The sequence below is a fragment of the Chroicocephalus ridibundus genome, chromosome 12 (assembly GCF_963924245.1).
Source record: "Chroicocephalus ridibundus chromosome 12, bChrRid1.1, whole genome shotgun sequence".
Classification (NCBI taxonomy): Eukaryota; Metazoa; Chordata; class Aves; order Charadriiformes; family Laridae; genus Chroicocephalus; species Chroicocephalus ridibundus.
In genome coordinates, this window is record NC_086295.1 from 18221997 (window position 1) to 18244138 (window position 22142).

Consider the following 22142-nt stretch of genomic DNA (forward strand, 5'->3'; position numbering starts at 1 on the left):
CCAGGTCTCCACCTGCCTTTCTGCTCAGCAAAGCACCGGGCAGCACCGGTGTCCGGAAGGGCAGGGCAGGTTACAGGCTCCAGATCAAATAAACTAGGCCCATGAGTAGAAGATCAGCCCAGCTCAGGCCTGGATCTCACCCAGGCTTTGAATTCATCCACCCTTCCCAAGGAGAGGCCCGACCCTGCCCACAATAGCTCTCGGCAGAGGGTCTAGCTCCGGGCATGGCCTGCTACCATGGCAAGGAGTCCTCAGCTCATCAGAAGAGCAAACCCTCCACCCTCAGTGCCCAGCTGGGACACAAGAGCAGCTCTGCATCCGTCCACACCCCCAGCTTGGTGACAGCACACCCTGGCACTGCCCAGCACCTGGAGGACAGCCCCTGCTCTGCCTTCTCAGCAGCCTGAGCTGGCTTCAAAGGGAAAGTGGAAGCTGGCAAGCTGAACCCTCCTGGGCAGCCTCACAACACCCACCCAGGCTGGCGGCCCCCTCCTCAATGCTCTGCTGACCACACGTGAGACAGGAGACCACGCTGCTGCTGTGCCCCAGCAAGGTCTCACTCCTGGGTGCAGTGGGACAGGCAGGAGAGCTTGGCCTCCGTGCAGACAAATCTCAACAGCCAGGCAGGAGGTCAGCCCACCACTACTGCCCCAGCGTGTCCCCCACCACCCCGGGGGCAGTCCCCCTTCCCTCCCAGTGGAGCACAGCACACCTTGGCAAAGGTGGAGCCCTTCCCCTCAGATTGGATCGTGATGGTCTGTGTCCTGCGCTGGAGGATCTGATCGATGTCTTCCTCGCAGAACTTCGATCCTTCGTCCTCCTCATCCATGAGAGCACCGTAGGCACCCTTCCGCAGAAGGTCCTCCACCTCCATCTTTGAGAGCTGCTGAACCTGCCCAAAACACAGGGGCATCACCAACTTGGCCGGCTGCCCTGGGCACTGCACAGGAGAAGGCTCTTCCCTCTGCCCCAGGAGGGAGGGCAGAGAAGCCCCAGGCTGACCCAGACCTCCCGCTACGACAGCACAGAGGTCACTTCAAAATGCTGCCTGAAGGACTGCCAGGAATTTCAGTCCATGTCACCCAGACACAGCACCCACATGTGTCCCACAACCCTGTGGCAGTGCAGGGACAGCTTGCCAGGCCAAACAGCAGCGATGTGAGTGCGTGGGACTGGGTTCTCCTTCCCCAGAAGCCTGCCCAGGTCTCTGCTCCGACCTGGCAGTGGCTTGCAGGGGAAGAAGGAGTGCTCTCTCGCAGCACCTCCCTTCCTCCAAGTCCCACTCTGACAGCGAACCTACCCCGTTGGTGCTGCCCTTGCGGTTGATGTCCTGCAGCACAGCCTTGTCCAGGCCCAGCTTCAGGCTGGCCTTGTCGAACATCTCCCGCTCGTAGGAGTTCCTAGTGATGAGGCGATACACTTTCACCGCCTTGCTCTGCCCGATCCGGTGGCAGCGAGCTTGAGCCTGGGAGTGCAGAGAGCACAGCGTCAAGCACAGTGAACCCAGCGAGATGGGGACTGCGTGGCTTGTGGCACCCCGTGCCACCACCCACCACTCACCCACCTGAGCCACAGTCAGCTCCCACCCACCAGAGCAGCCTCATCGAGTGCCTGTGGCTGACCTGGCAGGGCTCTGCCAGCGGGGGCTGGTTAGCGTCAGGCCCGTGTGGTTGTGCGGCAGGAATCGGAGACTCCTGCACCCCCGGGCAAGGACACGGGGCTCAGGCTGGAGCCTTGGCTCTCTGCAGATGGGGGGCACCCAACATTTCACCCTCTCCAACACCAGGTATGGACAAAGCGTTGCCTAGTCTGTGGCCCATGTGTGCTTTTAGAGCCACACCGTGATCTCCCCCATGACACATCCCCTCTGCCTGGTTCCCGCTGGCTCTCCCAGCACAGCACCCCATGCCCAGTACAGCCGGGGGCTGCCGCCCTTCCCTCCCCAGCTGAGTGATGGGAGCCTCTCCCAGCCCGGCCCGTTACCTGGAGGTCGTTCTGTGGGTTCCAGTCTGAATCAAAGATGATGCAGGTGTCGGCAGCGGTCAGGTTGATGCCCAGCCCCCCTGCCCGCGTACACAGGAGAAAGACGAAGCGATCCGAGTCGGGCTTGCAGAAGCGGTCGATGGCAGCTTGGCGCAGGTTCCCACGCACCCGCCCATCAATGCGCTCATAGGTGTACCTGCTCCGAGAGGGAAAGAGGCAAGAGCAGGGTCACAGCAGGGTCCTTCTCGCTCCTTCCCCCAGGCTGTGTGTGGGCATGCAGGCAGTTGGGACTCTGTGGCAGGAGCTGTGCGCACGCGGAGGCTCAGGCCCCATCAGCTTGCGTGCACTGTGGTTGTTCACAGAAGTTGCTCCTCTTATAATGGCAAAATCATCATGACTCCACGCACGGTGCATGGATATGGGACTCATGGGAACCATGACCAAGGGAAGGGCCTATTTCCAGTCGGTTACTCCTAGGACTAGCACTGGACAATGCAGAACGGACAGGTCAGAGCTGCCCAGCTTTGGGGTCTTTGCACCCACCAGCAGCAGCCTGTACCTCAAACCCTTTGGTATGTGGGCACAGAATGGCCAAATCCCCCCCAGTCTATTTGCACTCTGTATCTACAGCGCAGGATGTGGAGGAGCTGTGGTGAGTGCTGAAGCCCGTACTAACCGCCTCTGAATGAGATAGTCTTCCAGGATGTCGAGGCAGCGCACCATCTGGGAGAAGATGAGCACCTTGTGCCCACCGGCGATCAGCTTGGGAAGCAGCTTATCAATAAGCACCAGCTTCCCGGCTGCCTGGATCATCGCCTGCAGCTGGAAGTCTGGCGCCTCCGGGCTGTGTGTTTTACGGAAGTCCTCCAGGATCTTCTCCTCTGCCCCTGCCAGGTGAGAAGGGATGTGAGCTCTTGGCGAGGCTGGCAGTGCAGCTGCCCCCAGCCTCCCATGCAGGGCAACAGCAAGCCACCATGCGAGCAACAGAACCCATCAGACCTAGAGAGGTCGGCCAGAGACCTCCAGAAGCCCCTCCACTCCTGTGACTCTAGTCCTTCTTCAGGGCTTACACTAGCTCTTGGCAGAACAAGCCAGGCTGAGATGTCGGAGAGGGTCCTACGCGAGAACACCCCCAAACACAGCGAGCCTCGCAAGACCCTGAGGTGCCCACCAGCGAGCAGTGCTTGCGAGGAGCTGGGCTGCCCATGAGAACAACAAGGCAGATCACTGCATCCTGTGCTGGTCCTGGATGTACAACCACACCAGCGGCAGATGGCATGAGAGCCTGAGCTGGCTCCCAAGCTGGGTGAGCTCTCAGGTAGCGACCAGTAAATGTTGCAGTGATATCCGTCCCCCCACAGCTCCTGTGCACAGTCCTCACCATTGATGAGATACGGGTGATTGCAGCACTTCCGCAGCTCCATCATGGTGTTGATGAGGTTGGGCATATTGTGCTGGTTGGCACCCTTGGAGAGGAAGGAGAAGTTCTTCTCCAGGATGGCCCGGTAGTATTTCTTCTGGATATTGGTCAGCTCCACCTCAATGATGGTCTCCTGCTTGGGTGCCAGATTCTTCTCTACATCATCCTTCAGCCGTCGCAGCATCATGGGCTTCAGGATGGACTGCAGCTTCTTCACCTGCCAGAGCAAGTGCAGAGATTCACTGCCCTCCCTGCACGGCAAGCACACAGTGACAACAGCGGAGGGGCCTGCAACACTAGAGCGTCCCCAGGCTGGAAACCCCCTACAAACGACCCTGAAGCAGCTGCTCTGCTGACAGACAAGACAACTTCAGAGTCTGGCTTCCCTGGGGCAGGCACATAAGTCACCAGCCCCAGGCCATGAACTCCACGTGCTTCTGCTGCCAGCAGCCTTGGGTAAATGTGTCTGCTGCAGGAGGAGAGCTGAGAGCTTTGACAGCAGCTGAGATGATGGTTGCTCCATGTGCCCATGCCTGCTCCCTCAGAATGATGACCTTTGTGCAATCTCCACTTAAGCCAGACATTCAAACGGCAGTGAGACAGCCCAAGGGACTGAGCTGCTTTCCATGACCCACGCTCAAGGGGACCTTTGGAGGATGGCTCCCCAGGGGAATCTGACAAGGGCGACTGACACATGGACTTACTGGTCTCTTCACTTCTCTACACTCCTGTTAGTCTCAGGGACACACCAGGTGGGAAAGCTGGGTGAGCTGTGCTGCCCAGGCATGCAAGGGGCAGTAGGAAGCTAGGTGGGGAGCAGACCACTGCCTTGGCACAGGCTGGTCTCCCCTTCCCAAAGCAGTGTTGGGGGCTCTGTCACAAGTTTGCTTCTCCCGGCATGAGACTGTTCTGTTCCCTTCCATGAAGCTCATGTCTGAGCGCATGCCTGGCTTGGTGACCATGGGCCCCAGCGGCCTGTGCCACCAGCACTCTTCTAGGTATACCTGCTCCTCTGTCTTCAGGTCTCCAAACTCCTCCAGAAAGGCTGTCTCTGAGGGGAACTGCTGTGGCTCCAGGAAATTCAGGAGGCTGAAGAGCTCCTCCACCGAGTTCTGCAGGGGGGTCCCTGTCAGCAGCACCTTGTGCTCCTGCACAGAAAACAAGTTGAGAACTCAGACACACTGGCTGGGTCCGAGGAGTCCCAAGAACGCAATGCTCCTTGTCTTCCAGCCTCAGGAGTACTCTGGGTGGCCTGAGGGCACACACACGCGCTCTGAAAGGCTCCCCTGGCCATGGTGCCAGCCCTGACCCAGCCACTGCCACACAGCACTGTCTTGTGGCTCCCAGGATGTTCCCCTGGACGTGTCCCAGCCCAGCTCTGTGCAGCAACAACAGCCAAAACCAAGAATCCCACACTGCCCCCAGGCTTCACCCCTGCCCTGGCACGAGACCTTCAGGCAGGGCTGTGCTGGCATCCGTCAGGGACGCTGACAGCCCAAGCCTCCGTGCACCTGAGGGCAGGATGTCCCTCTTCAGGGCTCGGGCAGAACAAGAGGGAACATGGCCCAGAGCCACGTGATACCAAGGGGCATCAGGGACCGGCTGCTAGGGCCAGCATGTGCAGGGACCTCCAGGGGCACACAGGAGAGCTACCAGGCTGGTGAGGGGTCTGGAGACCAGGGCATATGAGGAGAGGCTGAGGGAGCTGGGCATGTTTAGCCTGGAGAAGAGGAGGCTGAGGGGAGACCTCATTGCCCTCTACAACTCCCTGAAAGGAGGGTGGAGAGAGGTGGGTGTTGGCCTCTTCTCCCAGGGGAATGACAGGACCAGAGGAAATGGTCTGAAGCTGCGGCAGGGGAGGTTTAGATTAGATATTAGGAAGAATTACTTTACTGAAAGAGTGGTCAGGCACTGGAACAGCCTGCCCAGGGAGGGGGTTGAGTCACCATCCCTAGAGGTGTTTAAGAAACGTCGAGATGTGGCACTTCAGGGCATGCTCTAGTGGCAGAGATTATAGGTTGTTTGGTTGGACTTGATCTCCAAGGTCCTTTCCAACCATGAAGATTCTATGATTCTATGACTACGTCAAGTGTGCACTGGAAACAAGGGTGAGCTTTTATTAGAGGTTCAACATGTAGGTACATGCGCAATAAAAGGAGACAGGGGTCCAGACAACCTCCCAAGACTTGGGAGTGTGAGGAGCGGATGACCCCTCAAGGAGAACGCACTCCCTTCCATGCGCTGGCACCACAGGCTCTGGCTTCAGGCACCACTGGGTGCTGCCTCCCTGGGCACACCAGCTGCTCTGTCCCAGCAGTGTCGGACATTTGGGCACTCACTCACTGCTCAGGCTACTCCTCTGCCCAATCTAATGCAGGGAGCATCCCCAGGAGTCACCAGTTATGAAAGAAGGGCAACTGCAAGGTGGGAGGCTTCCACAGGACTTGTACAAAGGAAGGTGATGGCTATGAAGGCGGGCCAGCAGCAATCCTGCTTTGTCCCAGGTTGCTCACAACTCAGCAGGGACCTGCACAAGACACAGGGTCATGCGGAAACAGCAGGGTCTTTGGGAAGTGGAGACGTAAGACTAACAATTTTTGGAGGCCTGGTCCAGCTACAGGTGAGTGTGATGGAAGCTGGGTAGGGCTGGGAGATCCAATAGCCCTGATGGCCCTCAGTCCAGCAAAAAGCAGCATGGCCTTTCCCAGGGCTGGAAAGGAGCCGGACATCCAAATTCATTTCTCAGAGCAGCTCATTGATCCCTTTTTCACCACCCACAGTCCTGCACCCCAATCCCTGGCACAGACTGGTCCCATGTTTGCAGAGCAGTAAGAAGCCGGCTTGAATACTGAGGCTTTGCTCACCGCAGGGTACGAGGCACACCACGGCCAGAAGATGCTGTGCACGGCCGGTCAGCAACTGCCTCCACGTGCCGCAGCACCAGAAGCTGCGCTGCAAAGCCCAGCAGTGCTCTGCCAGGGACTGCACACAGATGCATCGGGGGACTTGTCCCGCTGTGGGTTCATATGCCACTTCAGCAAAAAGGAGTCTGTGATGGCTGCAGGGCACCAGTGCCCCATCCATCATTGGCACTGCGACCTGATGTGTCCTGGATTGTTTTCCCTCCGACAGGGAGCTCTCAGCCCTGGCACTGGGCCTGAGCAGCTGGCAGTGGTACCTGACTGCTAGGCATGGCCGTCTCTGGCCCACCCTGCTCTCACGTGAACCTGGGCAGGACATGCTCACCAGGGCCATGAGCTTCAGCCCCTCCAGGAGTTTGCAGTTCCTGTTTTTCAGGCGATGTGCCTCATCAATGACCACACAGCGCCACTGGATCTTCTTCAGCTCCGGGCAGTCGGCAAGGATCATCTCAAAGGTGGTGATAACCACCTGGAACTTGAAGATCCCAGGGAGAGGGTTACCCTAGGAAGACATAAACCATATGCAGAGCTTGACTTCTGCAGGGTGGCAGGACACTGTCAGACGTGCTGTCAACATATCAGTGTTAGGATCGGGCTCCTAGCTGGGATTTCCCCAGATTCACCCCTCTCAAGCAGCGGGCAGCTTCCTGCAAGCCTCCTTGGAGGCCGCAGGCTGCATCTCTTCAAACCAGACACTGCTTCAGGGCAGACAAACAGGCCTGGACAAGAACTGCAGCTGGGGCTCTGCTGCATTTTCCCTTTTCTGCATGAGTTGGGCCTGTTCCTCACTCATACACAGTGCGCCCTGAGCCCATGCCACCAAAGGGGCCTTAAAAGATCACCTTTCCCTCTCCAGATGAACCACAAGCTCTACAGGTAGCTCAGTGCTTCCCAAGTAAAGGAAGCCAGGGCAGGGGGCTGTGTCCTGGGAGTGTTGTGTGTGTCAGTCACCTGTGTGTCCCGGTACACCATCTCGTACTGCTGGATCATCTGCCGGCTGATCTGGCTGCCATGGTACACGATGGCATTCATCTCCGTCCAGGTGCGGAACTCCCTCTCCCAGTTAGTGATGGTGGAGAGAGGTGCGATGATGAGGAAGGGGCCATGGATGCCCATCAGGAATATTTCTGAGAGGAAGGTGATTGATTGGATTGTCTTCCCCAGCCCCATCTCGTCAGCCAGAATGCAGTTCTTCCTGCGGAGATGGACAGGGGCAGGTGAACGTGGCTCTCAGGGGCAGGAATCACCCTGTCACCAACTCCTCGGTGGGATGTCAGGCACATCGCCTCCACCCACACCTCTCTGACCCTGCAGATTGGTACAGCGTCACAAACTGGTCTGGCTAAGTCACACCTCCAACATCTTGCAAGATGATGGACTCAAAGTTAGTCTGAACGATGCTGTCCTTTGAGTGCACACTAGCCAGTGAAAGACGCCTCTGATGGCCTGCTGCAGCTGAGAACGTGCACATTCTTGCACTCCTGCCACAGGGATGGGCCAAAAATCAGGTGTACCTTAGACCCATAGCTAAGCCCTACTGTCCCCAAGACTCATTAACCATAGAGAAACATTCCTAAAGACTCAGTTGCAAAACTAAAACAAACACAATTTTTCTGGCAGCTGCCTGCCAGCTCCACCACCAGACGGTCTCAGCGGCTGCTCTGTGAAGCCCTTGTTTGTCATCTCTGCTCCTCAGCTCTGCTGCTCCCGTGACTGCACACACCAGAGCGCCACTGTCAGCAGGACGCCTTGTGGGAGCCCAGGGCTCCAGCCCCTCCTCACCTGTTATACCAGTTAAAGAGCAGCCAGTTCATTCCCTCCAGCTGATACTCCCGCAGCTGGTTGCTGTTCTTATATTCCCGGGACTTCTCCAGTTTCTGCCAGGACTCAGATGCCGGGCGCTCCTAGGAGGCGAAAGCAGGAGCAAGGTCCATGGAGAGGAAGAGACTAACACCCAGCGAGGCCAGACCCCGCTTCTGGGGCTGCACATCAGGACAACACTTCAGAACAGTCATTGACAGCTGATTCACAGCAAGGTCTTGGCCTCTGAATCCCACCCTTGGATCCTACTAACTAACCCATCCGGAGGGGAGGATCTGGGGCTTGCACTGCAGCAGCAGGGACAAGAAGGTCAGCACTGCTAGACCTTGGCAAGACACAGACAGTCCCTGCCTGCTCGGGGCAGCGAGCTGCCAGCCAGGTACGTTACCTCTGGGTACGTTACCATGTGCTTGTTTTCTGGAGGGATTTGGAGGGCTTCAAACTCTTTAATCTTCCCTGGGTCGACATCCTCCTCCAGCTCCCAGGTGCTCTCCTCATAGGGCAGTGAGCACCACTTCACCAGGTAGTGAGTCACCTCCTGCAGGGCGGAGAGACAGGCTCAGAGACAGCGCAGGGCTCGCGGCCGCTCAGCCCCAGCAAGAGGGCACAGCCTGCGACTGAGAGCAAGTCACGGGGTCGTCAGCAGCCCTGCATTTACCCCTGCGCCAAGGGGCTGCGCAAGGCTGGGAAGGCCTCAGGGTGCTCAGAGGTGACACACGATGCACATCGTGGGCCTGGGCCTCCTGCCAAGCCTCCTTCCCTCCCTCCCTCCCTCCTTCCCTCCGCGGGGCAAGCAAGCGGTGCAGCCACTCACCTCACCGGTGTCAGGGTCCTTCGTGTGAGCCACCTCCAGAATTCGATCCACCTCCACGTAGTCCGGGTTGAACAAATCCTCATCAGGCTGCAACAGCAAAAAGAGAGGTAAGTTCAAGGTGATTCCAGGGTTAAACAGATGGCAGGCACAAGTAAACAGCTCCGAGACATATGTCCCCAGGATACTGTTAGCTGCGCGCAGCACACCAAGTGCCCTGGATGCAGGTACATGACATCTGTCTCTGGGCAGGGAGGACGCAGAAGCCCTGCAGAAGGGAAAGCTCTTGCTTCAGGGCAGCCACAGGCTCCACGGTGCCCTTGCTGGGAGGCAGGAACGTCCACTCCAGCCCATCTGGCCCCAAGGTACAAAGCCCTGAGCTGTATGCTCCAGCACCCAGAGCTATGACTGCCACAGCACAGAGCCACAGGCAGCACCGGATGAACTCCACTCCTCTGCACGGGATCACACCTTGTTCTCTGTCTCTGCCCCTCTCTGTCCTCACCTTCAGCTCAGCAGTCGCCAGCAGTAACCGCTCATGAGGCAAGTGCTCATCCTCCTGCCAGGAACACCTGGGGAGGAGTGGGCTTTAGACTAGCAGTGGAGAGACATGTTGTCTAGGGCTTGGGAAGGAGAAAAACCAGGCTTTTATGTTCACAGCTCCCCAAGCCCCAGTTAGTCACAGGAAGGAGCGTTTGCTCCTTGCTGAATTGTTAGTGGTACAGTGTGTTCCAACACACGCTTTTCCTTTGCATCCTGGGAAAGACCCCAAACCGACTCAGGAGTAAGAAATTTGACACACACCCCCGGCTTTCCAAATACAGAGAAATTTTCATAGCCTACTGGCCTGATTTACACTTGTGAAGGGCAGTTTGAAGAGATCCAACAACTATGTCTGGAGCAGCAAGATAAATTATCGAACACCTTTCATATTAAACACGATTAATCTGCTTATAGAGCAGAGCAGGCAGGAGCTGCCCCTAAGTCCAAGTTTTTATAGCTCACTCTCTCCCATAGCATCTCTGCTCCACCGTGAAAGCACATCCAGCACCGCACGCTGCCCTCCCTCAAACTGAGCAATGTTTCCAGGGTTGGCAGTGCCTGGCACGTAACATTTGTCATCCTGCCCATACCTCTGCCAGTGACAGCAAGGGTGTTCAGGGTGCTGTCACAGCATCCCCACCTGCGCGCCCTCTTGCGCTGTGCCCTGGTTCAAAACAGCCTGGAAGCTCCAGGTGCCATGCTGCTGCCCGGGCATTGTCACAGTGCCAGCGAGGGGCCACGGGGATGGCTCTGGGCAGCACCCCGGGATCGCTGCGCTACAGCAGAGCTCAGGCAGGGCAGGCACAGCTGCACAGGGAACCCTGCCTGCCCACTCCCAGCCCTGAATTTTGGCCCTGGAGCTGGTCTTGCCTGGGCAGGGAGGTGCCAGAGGCACCGCTCAGCTTTTGGCCTGCTCAGTCACTGCAGTGAACCCAGGTGTGCCGGAGTCGGGCACAGCTGCTTGCCACGCTCAGCTCTCACCTCTGTAAAAATATGCTTCATCTGAGCCTGCTTGTTCCGGAAACGCTTTATCTTCTGGGAGATCCTGGGATCCTTCTCCAGCTCCTCCAGAGTTGCCCACTTACAGTGGAGATAGGAGCTGCAGAGGAAAAAAAAAAAATTCAACAAAACATGATCAAAGAGGCCTTTGGGCCCGATCTCATCCGCCACGCAGACCAGCAGGGACCTCCCAGCGACCCAGAGAACACCTACGCCTCGCCATGTGAAACCCCAAACTGCAGGAAGCCATGGCCCAGGTCCAGGCCAAGACTGAGCCCTGTGGCTGCAGCAGCTTTCCTGCTTCCCACTGCCGAGGCTGGCTCAGGAGGACAGGGGCAGCGAGACAGGGATGCTGGGGCTGCAGCTCGGGGTGGGACGGAGGTGGGAGCGCACAGCCCTCGCTCCAGCATGCACAGGGCCCGCTGCTGTGGCACAGAGCACCATAACGCCGCACGTACAAGTTCCTGTACTTGACGTAGAACTCCTCCATCTCGAACGCTATGCCTCCGGGATGAGCCTGAAAACAAGGAGAGGAGAGTTAGCGACAGCCAGAGCCTGTACAGAAACTGGGGGGCATCCTCTGTGGCCTGGGCACAGACAGGCGTCCCCTTCCTGGCCACAGGCTCCAGGCAGGCTGAGCCCCACGGACGGTGAGGATGGCCAGGCACTCAGCGTGCTGCCTGCCCCAGAGGTTCAGTGGCCCTGGGGAACGTGGTGTGAGACCACCCTTGAGCACAGGGGACTCAAACACCTCCTGGGCATCAGCCCAGGCCTGACTCCTCTCCAGAGGCTTTCTGGCACCCAGGGCAGGAGAGGCACCACATTGATCCCCAACCCAGAAAGGTGCCAGTCTGGGAACACCCCAGCAGCACCCTGCGAATAGCGAGTGTGAGGAACGGCACAGCAGCACCAACTGCTGCTACATCTCACGTCCCTGCTGCACGAGGCAGCTAGGTCCTGTCTCTCCTCTGCCCAGGGACCTCCAGCCCCACGGACATCTTTGCCACTCACCTCCTTCTGCACCATCCTGGAGGCAAGGATCTTCTCGATGATATTGGCATCATCCTCGGGAGGCTCCTAGGGACAGGAAAGCAGAACGCTGTTTTCCCAGCTCATTGTGTGGCTTGGCCCCTGGCACCTGCCCAGCACAGAACGGCTGCTCGCTCCTCTCCCAGCTCACTGCCGGGCAGGCACAGCCTTGCTGGGTGCCAGGGTGCAGGTGCTGCCAGCCCAGCTCCACTCACCCTCTGCCTGTGCTCCCTGGGCCAGCGAGGCCGCAGCACTGTCGCGTTTAGCAGTGTGGGTCCTTCCAGCTAGACCAGGGCAGCCAGTGAGGGTGGGAAGTCTCCCAGAAAAGAGGAGGGAGCTTGGGTGCTTCTGCCCCGACTCAAGGAAAGAAATACACCAAAACGTGCACATCTCCTGCTCCCAGCCGCTCTCCATGCCAGACCTCTGACTTGCCTTGGCACTTACACAACCCTGAAGTGCTGGATGGCCGCAAGGGCCCCAGCAGAGCGGGGAGCAGGGCTGTCAGGCCCTGCCACAGGCATACTCCATTGCTGCCGCCTGCCCACGGCCGCAGGACACGGGCACCTCAGCCCCACTGCCATCCATGCAGCTCTTCCCGGCAGGCTCAAAGTGCCTCCTCCTTCCCTCGGCAGGCTCCGACTGTCATTAGGAAATAACACATGAGGCCGCAGAGACCTTCTGCTGGCCACCCACGGGCTCCCACTCTCTCACGCTGAGCACACGAGCTTTGCTAGAAGTGGCCCTAACACTGTTCTGCTTCCAGCTCCGAGGCAGCAGGCACAGGGCAAGTGGGGAGGTCGAAGCTCTCTGGGACATGTGCTGTGGCAGGACCAGGCGCACCGAACACCAAGGGACAAGAGAGCCAGGCTTGTGCCTGTCTGCACTGAAGCAGGAGAAGCACTGAAAGATTAAGGGCAGAGGACAGTCAGAAAAAATGTGGAGCTTGCTTGAGCATTAGAAAGATCAATTCTGCCCTGTCTGTGAGATGATACAACAGCAGGAGGAAGAGCAAAGTGCAGACCAGAAAGGAGGAGAACTCTGTTCATCTCCTTCAGACGGAAGCAGTCTGGTCCAAGGCAAAGCAGCCCTGAGATGCCCCTTTGCAGACTAGAAAGGTCCCTCCAAGAAAGGCACGGGGCAGGCTGGCAAGGGACAGGCAGCCGGGGCATCCCACACCACTCACCCAAAGGGTCTGGGAAAGCCAAGGCAGCGCCCAGGGCAGCAACCTCTCTGTGCCCCAGCCTTCGGCCCACCTGCTGCCTCGGCATCCTCCTGTGGTGTGGGACAGGATGCTGGACCCAGCACCGCGACACAGCAAGCAGGGTAACATCAGCTATGTCTGGGCCCCTCAGCTGCATTCCCATGGCCCAGAGGGGGATTTCTGCCCTATTTCGGGAGCTCTGCCCCACGCCAGGGTAATACGGCCGACGGGAGCACGCAGAGATGCTCCCACCGCAGCCGCTGTGCAGTGCCTATTTCCCCACGCCCAGGCATCCACCCTGGCGCTGCTAGCCTCCAAAGGGTTCACACAAAGCCTGGCCACAAAGGGTTCATGTGAACAAGCCCAGGGGCACAGTGCTGCCACCACAGCTACCTCCATCACTCCACGGCTGGGAGCTCCCATGCTGACCCACAGCCCAGCTGGCTTACACAGGTCCGTGGCTCATTGCGGGCAGCCCGCAGGCTGTTGGAGGAGCCCTGCACCACCTCAGGAAGCTGCTGAGGAATACGGCCAGGATTCAGGGGGGAAAGCTGTAAGTCCAGGCTATGGGGAGAGCAGCCCTGAGGCCTCAGCACTCCCATCTTGCCCTGCCAGGGCAGTGTCAACCCTGGGAGCAGCCATGGCCAGACCAAGCCTGCTGGCAGGAGCCCAGAGCAGCCACTCAGCAGAGAGCCTTGCCGCCATCCGACACCTGCCTTAATAATTCACCTGGAGCAGGACAAATTGAGGTGGAAGTCCAAGACTAAGGAGAGCAGGGTGGCAGCATGGACACGTGCCAAAGGCAACCCATTCTCACCTGCTGTTTTGAAAATCTCACTTGGAGAGATCACTGCCAGGAGCCCGGCTGGGCCACGGCCCCGGTCAGCAGCTGAAGCAGCACGGGCAGCACCTCCCGTGGGTGTGCGGCAGCCCTCCATGCGAGGCAGGGAGCGTCAGGCCAGCTCTTATTTACTGGTTTGACAAGAGAGCTGACTAATACCCACACCAGAGCCTTGTGAAGAGGGGACTAGAGATGGTCACGGGAACACTATGAAAACAATTAGTGACCATTATTAATATCTGTCAGCTTTGTTAGCGACCTGAGGGAGTGAATGAGCTGCAGGACCAGCAGGAAGGAACTGCCAGCACCCACCAGGAGCCAGTGCTGAACCCGTGGGCAGAGGAGGCAGGGCAGCGAGGCCCAAACTGCAGTGACACTGGCTGGTCCTTGTCACGCTGCCCAGATCCCTACCATGCTGCCTGGACAATCAGCTTGGCTGTCAGGTGTCCGGCTGGGCATCTCTACGCTCCAAGGCACTGACGGAGAGCAGCAATGTGGGCAGAAAACTATCACCTGGCACCTACAAAGCCCTCGTCTGGCAGAGCCAAAATAATATACTAACCTCATGGAAAAGAGCTACTGAGACAGGAGCCAAAGGTAGATATGGGCAATGGGTGGGTCATGCTTTCAGGGAGATGTTCAACTTCACGACATGTTCTGGAAGCCTTAGTCTCCAAGCAGCATGGGGCAGTTGGACCTGCACGTCTCTCGCCCATCCCTTTGTGCACTCACAGTCCCTGCGAAGCCAGCCTGCACCCTCCCAGAAAAGCACACTCTCACCCCACCCTTGTGCTGGGATCCCCCACTTCCTCGAACCTTGACACTGACACCCTTGGGACACCCTGTGGGAGGCAGGAGGCCCCGTCACCCTGTCCCACATCCAGCCCTACCTCTGCCTGCCAGGCCAGAGTGGATGCAGAGAGTGCGGAGGTTCGCCCAGCTCCCAGCACGGCTATTGTCTCGCCATCATCATCCACCACCTTGAAATCTAGGTCCTCGTTGTACTTCCTCCTCTTCACTTGCCGTCCTGAGCGGCGTTTCTGTGCATGAGATCAAAAAGGCAGTCATGGGGGAGATGGACAGACCAAGTACCTCCTCCCTGCTTGAACAGGGGAGAGAAAGCCCCAGGGCTGCCTGATATTCAGCCCACCCCCTGACCCAGTGGGATGGAGGTGGTGGGAAGAACAGGCAGCCCTCGGAGGTAAACCCATCACAGCAGTGCCAAGCTCTCCATCAATATCTGTCCCACACAGCCCCATCAGCCCCTGAGACCTGAAGCAGCAGAGCCCTGCGGAGACACACGCAGCTGCCCAGCCCTGCAGGGCCGACCTGCCTCCCCACGCTGCCAGGAGCCATGGAGGAGACGGAAACTCAAGGCTGAGGGACACGCAGTGCCCAGGACATCAGTGTACACCCAACCCAGGGCCACCAGCTGACTAAGCAGTGTGGCTGGCAGACCCGGCCCTGGAGGTGAGCCATCGGCTGCCCTCCAGGGCTGGGGTCTACCAGTCACGCTGCTGAAAGTGCTCTCTTGATCACTGTGCCCCAGGGCTCAGCTCTTCTCCCACTCAGAGGCAGCTGGGATTTCCCCCACCAGCAGCCAGCCGAGGATTTTGGACGTACCTGGCTGTCAGCCGACTCTCCAGACTCCTCTGGACTCTGCACGGACGGGCTCAGGAGATCCTGATCCAAATCCAAACTGTCCACTGGTATCTCATTTTTCCTCTTCCCTTTCTTCTTCTTCTCCACAGGGGTGTCCTTGCTGCTAAGACAGACTGACAGTTAGATCTTGTCCTAGGGATCCCGGGGGAGAGCCAGCAGGCACCCACACAGGGCTCTGCTGCCACTAGATCACCCAGAGGCAGCTCGAGGCTCCTGGGGTCTCCCCCGCCATTAGGGATCCCCAGTCAGTGATGCTCATTGATCACCATCAAGTGTTTCTCCATTCACTTCCAGTATACTGGGATGGAAGGGTCCACCTGCCCCACCCTGGTGTGGGGCAGAAAGGGGCTGGGGGTGTCCCACCAGCCAGGGAAAGAGCCCCAGAGGGGCTGCAGGAGCTGGGGTTCAGCTCATGGCCAGCCCTCGCTGCTCCTTCAGCATGGGGAGCCTGGATGCCTGAGGTCAGGACGCTCTGGATGGTGGCTCAGGTGTGGCAATGAGCCAGGAGGAACCAGGCCAGCCTCTCCCCTCTAGGCAGGGTGACCCCTTCCTCGGACCATGAAGTCTCCGCAGTGAAGGCAGGTCCTGCACCAGAGCGTGGCAACCTCTGCCCCAGCTGGGAGAACAAGACAGGGACTTATGTCCAGCACAGGCGCAAGGAGGATCTCCCCAGCACCGACCCCAACAGGCGATGAGGTGCCTGCTCTGAGCAGAGCACTCACAAACATGTCCTGCGCCGAAAGTCAGGAATGCAGTTCAGCAGCTCCAGAGGCAACCTGTGTCCTGGCACCCCCGAGACAAACCTTCTAGCCTAGTCCGAGAAGCACCGACCATCCTGGCAGCCACCTCCCATGTGTGCCGCAGAGCCCTGCCAGTCCCCAGTAAACCTTTACACCAGTGTTGAGACAGAAGCTGCTCCAGCTCATGGTTTGTCTTCCCTGAGCCACAGTACCGAGTCCCCTCCAAGCTGAGCAGACGCTGACCTGTGCCTTCAGCCGGAGGAAGTTAAGCCCCATGATCACCCCAAACACGGGGAGAGTGCAGGTCCCAGACTCCCACCGGTGCAACGGCCCACGACGACCACCACCTCCAAGGGCCCACTGGGAGACCCTGTCCCACCAGGCAACTGTCCTCCATGCTCCAGTAGCAGAGAGTATTTGGGGCCTGCTCCCAGTGAATCCCACCACCTTCCTGCAAACATAAACCATGCGAAGATGCAGCCCAGCCCCATGGCACGCTCTCGGGGTCAGGGCCACCCGGCCCTGGGTGGCACCCAGCACCCACCACAACTTGCCCGCGCACGGGAACATGCCCAGAAAGCACCAGAGTAAGAAACAACCGCTCCCAACATGCCTGTCCATCCTTACCCTCTGCAAGGAACACTTTAAGGGAAAGATTTCAAAGAGCTGGTGCCTGTCACTGGGCTGAGCAACTCCTCACTCACAGCCCTGCCATCCATCCCCTCCACAGCCCAGACCTGCACAGCAGCAGAGGAACGGTTAGTTTCAAAGCCACGTCAAGGTTTTACATGAGAAAAATCACTGCTTGCCTGGGACTGGCAAAAAACAAGCAGTTAAAAATCTGCTGCTCAGGCCAAAAATGCCCTGACCGTGCACCCGTGCTTCAATTAGAGGCCCTGAAAATGCACGGCGAGCACTGCTTCCACCCGAGCAATAACTCCCAAGATATTGATTTGCAAGTCACAATTAACAACTGCTTCATTCATGAACCAGTAGTTGGCTATGATTAGAAATAATTTAGAAGAAATTATGCCACCATTATCTGCCACTTAGAGGAATCCCAGCAATCATTTCATCTGCACGAGTGCTTACCCTGCCTGCCACTCGCCTCTCCCTCCCCGCACTGCCAGGGGCCCCCAGCCCACCTCCCTGCCTCTGTCCTGGGCAGCGGGCACGGCGGGGACACACACAGCCCTGCTCCCCTACAGAGCTTCCCCCTTGACACCCATGGGTGCCTCCACCCAGCGGCTGTTCCTCCCGTGGGTGACCCAGAGGCCGAGGCAACAGCCTGAGAAGAGGGCCAAAGAGGGAGTGTGGAGGGGGGGAAGCTGCAAGGAGAACCCATGGGCTGGACTTTCCAAGCAGCAGGGGTGGACCTAGGTCCTCCTGGAAGGCACGGATGAGCGAGAGGAAGCACCATGGGCTCAGGATCCACTGGGACAGGGCATAAGGAAAACACAGAGCTTTGCGGCACTCCCAGACTCCCACACACAGTTTCTTCTGGATGCATGATGTGTTATGGAGTTACATTAATTGCTCTTCTTTGCATGAAGTGACCTCTTCATCAGGGCTCCACACGCTGGCCCCCAGCACAGCAAGTGGATCCCCCCTCAGCCCCCCTCCTCGTACCCCCAGACCCTGCCGTGCCTTTGCAGGAGGGACCAGGGTCTCCAGCTCTTCATCTGGGGTTACCCCACCACAGCTCCCAGTCTAGCAGAGTGACCTGCCCACCAGCCACCCATGACGGGTCACACTGTTAGGGGCTGCTTTTAGCACCCTGTAAAAGCACTACTGGCAGCCAAGGGACCTGCCACGGTGGCAACAAGCTCCTGGGCAAGAGCCATAAGTGCCTCCAGGAGACCAAGCCTCCACGGTCTGCTCTTCCCCAGGTTTCCCCTGCTTTGGTCTGGTCCCAAAGGTCCCACTGCAGGGGTGGACCTCTGCGAACTGCCCATATGGCAGCTTCTTACTGGTGGAGCAGAGGAGTCAGTAGGAAAAGCTGCTAGCTGCATCCCTCATCCCGGGATCCTCTTCAGTGTCTAATGCTGTCTTTACATGGGCTTCACCCTTCCCATCCCCGCCTGCAGCCCCTCCCCTTCCCTCTCCACCTCCAGCCCCTCTGCTGCAGCCCTCCTTGGGGCCTTGAAGAGCCCTTCTCTCACCCTCCCGGCACTGTCCACTTGATCTGTCCATCCCCATCTGCTCTGGCTCACCAGCCCAGGACCGATGTGGGCGCTTGGCTTCCTCATGTGCAGAGCCCCAGGCTTCAGGAAGACCAGAAGTGACAGTGCTGCACAGCTCAGGGACCCTCCGGGGACACCGGGACCAGCTCTCACCCTGCTGAGCTCCCCACCAGCCTGGCGCAGAAGCTTTGCTGCCCCACATCTGTTCACCACCAGCCTGCGCCAATGACACTAATGGCCACCCGGCGTCAGCTCTGCAACCCTGGCCTCTCCAGGATCCATCTCTCAGCAAGGTCTGAAGGAGCAGGGCTGTGGAAGACCCAGGGCTCGGTCCTCACCCCGCACACGTGTCCTGTGGGCAGCCACGGTGCGGGGGAGATGGGAAGATCCCACAGACCCTGGGACACCCATTCTGATGACCATTTCCAGAAAGTCCCCTCGAGAAGCTCTACCAAACTGGTGTTTTCTAACAAAGAAAGGTTTTGCTGAAAATTTCCCAGATGGCTCCTGTGCTCATCCCGTTTATAGCAGAAATATACTAACTTTATGGATTATTTATAGTATAGGAGGAGGGCCCAGCTCCAATTGATAGGCCTGCTTTGTACAGGACTCTCCAAAACCCACTTATTTTCGCCAGTCCATAACAGTGAACCAAATGATGTGGGTGCTGCTGAGTCCTGCTCTGTTATCTGCACATATTCCCAATTAAAAAGAAATCAGAGCAAAGAAATCAGAGCTTCTGGCCAATCAGCCTGTTAATTAAAAGGATGAGGAATTACTGGAGGCGGAGGCGTTGGGCTGTGCAGTACAAGGGAGTCCTCAGGCCTCCCTGCTGCTGGCCTTGGCTGCCAGCAGCTCCACAGCTGCAAGGGAGGGACAGGTCCTGCCGCCCAGGAGAGGGAGGAGAAGGTTATGTGCTCCACCATCCTCCCAAACCTGAGCTGAGGGAAGGCAGGCTGCTGGCCCCGAGGGGCGCGGGGACCCTTGCACACATAGCCCAGGGTCAGGTTCGTCTCACATATCCTCTGCCTGGGCCCCAAACCAGACACGACAGGCCCTCTGCCACACAGCACCTCACTGTCCTGGTGAGACACCTCCCTAAGGTCCCTCTGCCCCCCAGGACGCTTGGAACAAAGGCCAAGCCAAGGAGAGGCCAGGAGTCTTCAGCCCTTTTCTGGACGTGGGGTCTCACAGGGCCTCATCCCCAGAAGGGCACCCGCCTGTCCTCCCTGGAGAGCCGGGAGTCCTGGCCTCCCGACCGCCACAGCCAGCCTTCAGGACAAGGAGCTCACGCACCCTGCAATGTGGTGGCCCAGCACAGCTCTCTCAGACGAAACTCCTGCGAGCCCACAGCCCCATCCACGCCAGGCACAGAGCCAAGGTCACACCACTACCCACCTGCTCTTCTTGGGTCTTGCTCTGGGGCCAGGCTCAGAGCCGCTCTTCTTGTCTTTAGGCTCCTTGGGGGCTTTGGGTTCCCGAGGTTTCCGGGGCTTCTTGGCCACCTCCCTCTGCTTGGGCTCCTTCGGCTTCTTGGGCTCCTTAGCCTTTTTAGGCTCTTTTGGTTCTTTAGGCTCCCTCCTCCTCTTTGGTTTCACCTCCACAGCTGCTTTTTCTCCCCCTTCCTGCTCTCCCAGATCCTTTTTCTTCCGTTTCTTCTTCACGCCTGTGCCCCCGCCCCCACTGTCCTGCATCCCGTTCTGGGTGCTCGTCCGCTTCTGGGGAGCGCCGTCGGGCTCCTCCTCCGGACATTGGCACTGGCCGCCCGTGGCTGTGGCCGTCACTGTCACCTGGTTGGGCACCTCGTCCTGCTCCTCGCTGCTGGCAAACGGGTCCTGCGCCTTGCACTCCCAGGCATCCGACATTGGGGAGCGGCTCAGCGCTTTGAAGCCTGGCGGCTGCAGAGAGAACAGAAAGGCAGCGTGTGAAGCAAATGGCAGATATAGAAACAGCAGGTGCTCTAGGGGGAACTGCAGCCCCGGCGAGGCTCTAATCACCCGGGCGCAGCGCAAGCAATGTCCCTCGACCTTCGGGGAACTATGGCTAACGGCCACCACACACATACACAGCTCCAAGGGGAGGACCGCCGTTCCCTACCCGACGGAGGCTGACAGGTTAGAGATGCCTTTCGGTTCCCCACCAGCCCACGTAGGTCCGGAGCGGAGGCGTCTGGCCCCCCTGCTGTGTCCCCAAGCACAGTCCTGCCTTTGATTGCACACTCCACACCCCACCCTGCTGAGACCCAGAGCGACCCACGCACCCAGGCCACTGCCTGCCCGTTGCCCAGAGCCAGGGATTGTCCCGACAGGGAAGGGAGAGGGAATTAAGGACGCCTTGCAGCCTCCAGCAACAAGAGGCAGGCCCCCAAGCCCGCTCAGGACAGAGTTCAGGACAGAAGAGGGAGATTAGATGGACACCTTTCCTGGGAGCTGCTGGGCGCTGGGCTCCCTCCAGCCCAGAAGAACGGAGCTGCTCTTCCTGCTCCGGCTCTTCCTTCACTTCCTGTGAACTTTCCAGCACTGAACACTGAAAGGAATTCAGCTGCCTCCCCGGCGTGCTCTGCTGCTGTGTCAGGCCCAACCAGAAAACAGCACGAAAAGGCTCAGCTCTGCTCGAGCAGCAGCAGGAGTGTCTGCGATAAGGAGCCCAGGCTCGTCAGCCCCAACCCCGGCTCCTCAGGGAGCAGCCCGGGCTGGTGGGGCTGGCAGGGGACAGCCTGAGGAAGGGAGCTACAGGTGACGATTCCTACTGGGGACCAGAAAAATCCGTTACAGCAGCTGCCGGAGGTGGGGAGAGCAAGGGATGCCCAAAGGGCTAGGCAGAAGCACAGACGTACGCAGCAAGGATGGGGAAAGCAACGCGTCGGGCTCTCCTTCAGCTGCTGGGCCGGACAGTTGCCATCCCCAAGGCTGTGGCACAGGCAGCGCCAGGCCCTGCCTGCACACCCAGCCAGCCCACTGCACCCTCTCCTCTCTACCTGTGATCAGGGGGCCACCAGAGAGCGGCTGGGGCCACGGCCAGCACCGATCCCTCGTGGTACTGCCGAGTGCCTGCCAACACCAGGAACCCAGGCAGGTCTCAGCCCGCTGGCTCAGCGGCACAGCCAGTCTGAGCCGCTCCTCCAGCCCCGCAGGGGGAGAGCAAACCCCACAGCCTTCACAGGAGATGGCACGCTTTTCACCCACAACCCCCAGATTAACTCTTTTTAATGCACGGCTTGGTCATGACCGGAGGGAAGCTGTGGCCATCCCCGGCCTGGCTTGCCGCGGTTGGGCTGGCAGATCAGCAACAGACCAAGCCCAGCAGCGTGACCTGGGCTGGAAAGCTGGTCCTGCAGACAGGTGTTTGGTTAGCTGTCCCATGAGACAGGGTGGCTGGTGAGCTCGTGCCGGTACCCTGCACCCATGGCTGCCCTGCACCAGAGGTGCTGGCTCATTCGCAAGCCACTTCCCTGGTGCTGAGGTGCCAGTGCCTCTGGCAGCAATGCCCCGGCCCCGCGGACTCCCAGCACCACCTGGCTCTTCAGAGCTGCGGGAGAGCATGTAAATATTTACATCCTATGGACTGAGGACTGGAGCCCGTTCAGGGTGGTCTAGGCTCAGGGCACTCTGTATGCACGGATTTCTGATTTGGATTAGATGGAAGCATTAAACAGAACAGGCTGGTAAGGGGAAAAGACCCCCGATGCCCCTGCAGCCACCCATGAGTGGGGCTGCCAGCACATCTGGCACCAGCCAGGCAGGCGGCAGCAGCATCTCTGCCAGCATATGGCCACCTCTAGCACTGCCCCGGCCCCTGCTGCCTGTCTGCTCCAGCGACCTGGGACGGGGGAGAACAGCCGTTCTGTCACACGGACAAGCCACCAAAATGCACCCAAGCAATTAAAAGGAACCTGTTCTGGGCTAGAAAAAATTCAGCACTGTAAATGCTGCCTCTGAGCCCACAGGCTCAGCAACAGGATCAGTCCCAGCCTTTGCATTCCTCAGAT

General features: G+C 58.8%; 1 protein-coding gene across 3 annotated transcripts in view; it reads right to left on the minus strand.

Moving 5' to 3' along the window:
- CHD6 (chromodomain helicase DNA binding protein 6) overlaps positions 1-22142 on the minus strand; it is a 69640-nt gene that overhangs the window by 30187 nt on the left and 17311 nt on the right. For 2 of the 3 annotated variants that reach the window (XM_063350050.1, XM_063350051.1), the window contains exons 3-19: positions 19553-20052; positions 15193-15331; positions 14460-14609; positions 11510-11575; positions 10957-11015; positions 10481-10598; positions 8960-9046; positions 8549-8683; positions 8107-8228; positions 7276-7519; positions 6650-6826; positions 4408-4551; positions 3365-3620; positions 2660-2870; positions 1984-2179; positions 1301-1465; positions 713-892 (exon numbers count right to left, since the gene is read on the minus strand). In XM_063350050.1, coding sequence (XP_063206120.1) covers positions 713-892; positions 1301-1465; positions 1984-2179; positions 2660-2870; positions 3365-3620; positions 4408-4551; positions 6650-6826; positions 7276-7519; positions 8107-8228; positions 8549-8683; positions 8960-9046; positions 10481-10598; positions 10957-11015; positions 11510-11575; positions 14460-14609; positions 15193-15331; positions 19553-20052 — 2949 coding nt within the window. Of the gene's footprint in view, positions 1-712; positions 893-1300; positions 1466-1983; positions 2180-2659; positions 2871-3364; positions 3621-4407; positions 4552-6649; positions 6827-7275; positions 7520-8106; positions 8229-8533; positions 8684-8959; positions 9047-10480; positions 10599-10956; positions 11016-11509; positions 11576-14459; positions 14610-15192; positions 15332-19552; positions 20053-22142 lie in introns of all 3 variants that reach the window. The other variant, XM_063350048.1, reaches the window with a different exon arrangement.